The sequence below is a fragment of the Charadrius vociferus genome, unplaced genomic scaffold (assembly GCF_000708025.1).
Source record: "Charadrius vociferus isolate BGI_N301 unplaced genomic scaffold, ASM70802v2 scaffold1768, whole genome shotgun sequence".
In the NCBI taxonomy this organism is placed as follows: Eukaryota; Metazoa; Chordata; class Aves; order Charadriiformes; family Charadriidae; genus Charadrius; species Charadrius vociferus.
The window spans coordinates 44,065-49,496 of NW_009649783.1; the positions used below are offsets into that span (position 1 = coordinate 44,065).

General features: G+C 61.8%; 1 protein-coding gene across 1 annotated transcript; it reads left to right on the forward strand.

The window, feature by feature from the left end:
• The first annotated feature begins 584 nt into the window (after positions 1-584).
• CRYBA1 (crystallin, beta A1) lies at positions 585-5,432 on the forward strand. The gene is made up of 7 exons (XM_009890883.1): positions 585-610; positions 1,392-1,456; positions 2,045-2,164; positions 2,412-2,530; positions 4,155-4,296; positions 4,826-4,968; positions 5,114-5,432. Exons 2-7 carry the CDS (start codon positions 1,412-1,414, stop codon positions 5,259-5,261), a joined length of 717 nt encoding a protein of 238 aa, XP_009889185.1. The 5' UTR covers positions 585-610; positions 1,392-1,411; the 3' UTR covers positions 5,262-5,432.

Here is a 5,432-nt window from a genome sequence, read left to right on the forward strand (position 1 = left end):
CTGCCGGGCCAGTGAATGGGAGGCCCCATGCCAGCTCCCAGCGAGCGGGGAGGAGCAGCCTCACAGCCCCCCTTCGCCTGCCACGGGGCCGCGGTGGGAGGAGGGTGTCCACACCAACATGGAGACAGGGACCCGGCATGGCCAGTGGAGCAAGGCAACGGTGGTGCCCCATGAGCACTCAGCCAAGCCCACCACCCGCGGGGTCTCACCAGGAGGGTACCACGCCATCCCCACCACGCCAACCGGCGCCAAGGCCGGGCCAGCCCCGTGACGGCGCGGTGCATTGCCCATGGAAAATGCCAGAGCAGTCAAACCGTTGAGTCATTTGTGCCCAAGATTATCTGTGCAAACAACCGTCCCGATTATTTTTTTTTTTATTATCAAATTTTTTTTTTTTTCTTTTTTTCTTTTTCCCTAAGAATGTGGCTCAGACCATGGGGATGAGCAGCTGAAATCTCCGGGGATCAGCGGGACAATGCCAGAGCAAGCATTGTGCTGACGGCTCTGCAAACGCTGGCACCGGCTCCCCGCCAGCAGCACCCTATAAAAGCCGAGCCGCTGAAGTAGGCAAACATTACATGGGCGAAGCAGCAGTAACCGCCTGAGCTAGGTGAGTCCTGGGACCGATCCGTACCTCTCCCACCTCGCCCCTCGCTCATCCCCGCTTGCCGCTGGCCAGCCGGGCAGACACCCTTCCCCTCGCCTGGTGGCAAAAGACACCCAGAGGGACCATCGCCATTTCCCGTGGCAAAAGACAGGCTCACACGTCCCCGCTGGCAGTCGGGGTGGCTGAGAGACCCTCTACCATGGGGCTATGCCACTCCTGGCACCTGCACGGCCATGGCCCCTTGCACGGCACCCCGGTTGGCATCTCCCACCATCAGCCGGGGCTGTCCATGGGAGCTCACCGTGCCTCCCAAGGGAGGCATAGCCGGGGTGCTGGGGCAGGGAGAGGGGAGCAGGTGGGTTTGTTGGACACCGCCAGGTACCGGGCAGCCCGTGTCCCCCTCCACAGCTTCCAGGTCCAGCTCAGGGGTGTTCTTCCTAGCAATGGCCTGGTCTCGGGGAAGAAGAAAGGGGGGAGCCAGGCACTGCGCCCTGGAGGGCAAGCAGGCTCCGTGCCACGGCTGGGAAGAGGGAAGGGGCACCGCAGCAGCGAGAAGGGAGCACCCCAGTTTGGATGTGTCCCAGAGCCCCCAGCCGTGTCCCCCAACCCATCCTGCGGCTAGCAAGAGGGTCTTGCTGCAACTGGCGTGGCTTATCCCCAGCAGCAGGGTGGCTGCCTTCCAACAGGCGCCCTGGGCACAGAGCGCTCCCCCAGCCCCATGAGCGGGCAGCAGGGATGCAGGGGGACACACTGCGGTACAAACAGCTTTTCCTTCCTTCTCCAGACACCGTTCCAGCAACAAAGATGGCTCAGACAAACCCTCTGCCTGTCCCCATGGGCCCATGGAAGGTACGTCCTCGAACCCCTTGTATCTCGCCTTTCCTGGTGTGCATGTAGGGAGCAGGGAGAGGGGCAAACCCAGTCCTCGGGGGCCAGAAAAGCTGCACGGGGGGCAGTGAGGCAGGGGGGAGCCCAGGAAGCAAGGCACCCCTGTCCTCTGCCCATGGGAACTTGCCTCCCACCTGCTCAAAAACCTCCCGGCTGTTTTCATAAGCCTCTTTGCAGCATCCTGGCCCCTCCATGCCCTGCTCTTACCAGTCGTCCTGTGCCAGGCAGTTACGGCAGTCCCCAAAAGCCACATGCTGTTATTACCCGTTCCCTGTCGGTGCGGGCAGGTGGGCAGGGCGGGCAGGGGCAGGCACAAGGGCTGCAAAAGAGGTGGTGGGCACAGCCGAGCAAGGCGGGGAGCAGCCCTGAGGGGTCTGGCAACCCGGGGACACCGTTTGAGGCGGGAGCTGAGAGGGAGAGGAGAAGCACATGTGCAAGCGGGGCGCACCCCACCAAAGCCTGGAGCTGTTGCGGGAGAGGAGAGTGTCAGCCACAGCCCCCTGGGGAGTTTGCCCTCGCCCTTTCCCCCGTTAATCCTCTTTGCCCTAGAGCGTTCGGAGCAGAGGCCGGGAGAACCGCCAGCCACAGCCCTGCCACCCGCCTGTCCCAGAACGGCTCCGCTCCTCTCTCCGGACGGCACCGCTGCCCCGGGAACTGATCTCCGCAGGGGTGAGCAGGAGAGCGGAGCGGGGGCCAGCATGCGGCTCCCCCAACACCAAGGCAGGGCGTCGCGGGGCCAGCAGTGCAGGGATGCACGGAGACGTGTGGGGCTGCGTCCCAGCTCAGAGGGGTGCCCAGTGCAGCCTCCGACGGCTCTTTCCCAGACGGAGCGTGACCCTCCGTCTCAAAGAGATGCTGAATCACCTGGGGCCGCTGCTGAGCAGTTCCCAACTCGGCAGCTCGCTCTCCATTCCAGATCACCGTGTACGACCAAGAAAACTTCCAGGGCAAAAGGATGGAGTTCACTTCGGCCTGTCCAAACATCATGGAGTGCGGCTTTGACAACATCCGCTCCCTGAAGGTGGAGTGTGGCGCGTAAGTACTCGTCTGCCAGTGGTGGGGATGCTTTCCCAGGCGGGTTGGTGGGGCGAAGGGTCCCCGAGTGTAGACCAGGGCTGGCTGTCCTTTCTCTGCTTGCCTGGAGCCAAGCGGTGCAGCTGGGGGAAGCCAGGCACGGGGGATCCCATACTGCCAGGATAGAGCAGCCAGCCCTGGGAAGGCAAGGGAGCCAGAGGACAGCTGCAATGCCTTTGGCATCATCCAAAACTGCAGTCTGGGAGCAGCCAGGGTCGGAGCTCCCTGGTGCCCCACAAGGATGCTGCCCAAGGATGCAGTGCTCAGCGAGTGGCTCTTGAGCTCAGCTTGGTCCCCATCTGCCTATGTCACCCCATGAAGCACTGTGCCTGTGAACCACTTTTCTTGCCCCAGGGCCGAGCCCTGGTCTGCCCCGTGCTCTTCCCGCACCATGCAGCTCCCCAGTGCCACAGCAGAGCTTTCCCACAGCCTGTGCTGGGCTGCCCCAGTTGCTGACAGGGGTAGGGAGCAGAGCCGGGCTTCTCCCTGCGCATGGGAATCTTCCATGGCACAGGCAAGACATCTCCCGAGCTGCTCTGAGATGCTGTGTGTAAGGAGCGGTCCCCACGGCAAGCATCCCGCTGGGGCCGGGGAAGCAGACACGATAGATTTGCGCTGCTATATTTAGGATTTGTAATGCTAATGGGATTACAGAGGCATGCGTGCTCACGCCGTAATCAGCTCGCTGCTCCAGTTGACGTGTTCCTAATCGGGCTGGTCACCTTGCACCGGGGGGGAGGCTGACTGCGGGACATGGGACTGGGGCTTGGTTTGGGTCAGTGGCAAGAGACCCTCGACCTCCCCGGCTCAGCGTGTCCCTCAGCACCCCGCGTACCCCATAAGCAGGGGGTCTGTGGGGCGCACAGCCTGTGCCATCCTCCTTCCAGCCCCCAGCCCAGCCTCTGCCTTCCTGCTCTGCTCGGCTGCGGCTGTCCCGTCCCCAGTCCCTGGAAGGGGACATGCCCAGGAAGACTCCCACCCTGGGGACAGGCAGGTGCGGGCAGCACCAGGCCTTGCAAGCGGGGCGGAGGCATCCCTCTCATCTCTCCATGTTTGTTTTCAGCCAAGAGGGGGACCCGAAAAGGAGAAAGGCAACAGCTCCCTGCCCTGCCCGCAGCCAGATGGGCTCTGCCTGGTTTGGGCATTAGGAATTCAGGTCTTTCCAGCTGTGCCAGGTTGTAATTGGGAAACAAGTAAGAAATGAAGCCTTTGGGAGAGAAGGGCAGTCGGGAGTGTCCTGTGGTATCCTAACAGGATGCCGATCTGCGTCAATAACCACGGAGCGTTAGAGGAAAAGGAGGCAGCCTTGCAGGCTGGGCCCCTTGAGGAAGGGACCCCATCACCCCTCGCAGCCGGGGGATGCTGGCGCTGCCATGCAGGCAGCCTCCCAGGCACCAGACACGGTTACACACTCCCCGGCTGCTCTGCCCACATCCAGCACTGCTTCCTTCCCTCCCGGACTTGCGGGCAGAGGCCAGACCCCAACCTCCTCCTCGCACCTACATCTGTGCCCCGGTGCCAGCCCTGAGCAGGAGGCCCAGAGCTGCTGCAGGAAGCCCTGGCAGCCCTTGCTCTGTTTTTGCAGCTGGGTGGGTTACGAGCACACCGGCTTCTGCGGGCAGCAGTTCATCCTGGAGAGGGGAGAGTACCCACGCTGGGACGCCTGGAGCGGCAGCAACGCCTATCACATCGAGCGCCTGATGTCCTTCCGCCCCGTCTGCTCCGCTGTGAGTGTCCCAGCTCCCACGGAGCTCTCGCAACTCTGATCCCATTAAAGTGTCCCAGGGAATACCACCAGGCCGAGGGAGTGAGGTTAGGAAGGGCAAACACAGCCGTGCCAGAGGCTGGGTGGGTGGCGGAGGCACCTCAGGGTGGGCTCAGCTCTTTTCCCCCATGCTCAGCAGGATTTGCTGTTGCTGTCCTGTTTTCCTAAAACTTTTAAGGGAACTTCTGGGCCACCTGTACATGACCAGAGCTCCGGGACAGCCAGCCTGAGATGGTAGCTGTGGCATAGCTGTCACTGAAACCTACCCCATCCTGGCCCAGCCTCACCATGCTGAGCACCCCCACACATCAGGGCTTTGGGAAAACCAGGCTCCCCTGCAAAAACCAGCCCAGGGTCTGAACACATCCCTCCCTCAGGCTGTGCACACAAACCCCAGGAAACCCTCCCAAGCAACACCATAGGGAGAGACAGCCATCGCCCTGCTATCCCCATCCACCGCCTCCCCCTCACCCCCTGCTCTTCTCCTCCAGAATCACAAGGAATCCAAGATCACCATCTTCGAGAAAGACAACTTCATCGGCCGCCAGTGGGAGATAGGTGATGACTACCCCTCGCTGCAGGCCATGGGCTGGGCCAACAACGAAGTGGGCTCCATGAAGATCCAGTGCGGCGCGTAAGTGACGGGCAAAGGGCCACAGGCAGCAGGGACAAGCCACTGCCATCGCTGTGCTACCACAGCTGGAGGGGGGACACCCCGCAACCCCCTTGTCTTACCTCTTGTCCCCCTTACGGCTGTCTGACGACTCCTTTTTTTCCAGCTGGGTTTGCTACCAGTATCCCGGGTACCGTGGCTACCAGTACGTCCTGGAGTCTGACCACCACGGAGGAGACTACAAGCACTGGAGGGAGTGGGGTTCACACGCCCAGACCTCCCAGATCCAATCCATCAGGCGTGTCCAGCAGTAGCTCCCCCACCTTCCAGTACATCTCTGCAAGGTTTCTAAAGCTCACCGGCTCCCTTTTGGTGCTAATACTCCCCTCCCAAAATAACCACCCCTTCTTGTACTGCAACTGCTTATGGGACAACACTCCCGAACAGTACCAACTGCCACAATTGCCAATAAATGTGACTGAAAG

Coding starts and splice junctions, on each gene's coding strand:
- CRYBA1 (XM_009890883.1), top strand. CDS start 1,412: ATGGCTCAGACAAACCCTCTGCCTGTCCCCATGGGCCCATGGAAG. Junction 1,457..2,044: donor TCCCCATGGGCCCATGGAAG/GTACGTCCTCGA, acceptor TCTTTGCCCTAG/AGCGTTCGGAGCAGAGGCCG. Junction 4,297..4,825: donor TCCGCCCCGTCTGCTCCGCT/GTGAGTGTCCCA, acceptor CTTCTCCTCCAG/AATCACAAGGAATCCAAGAT.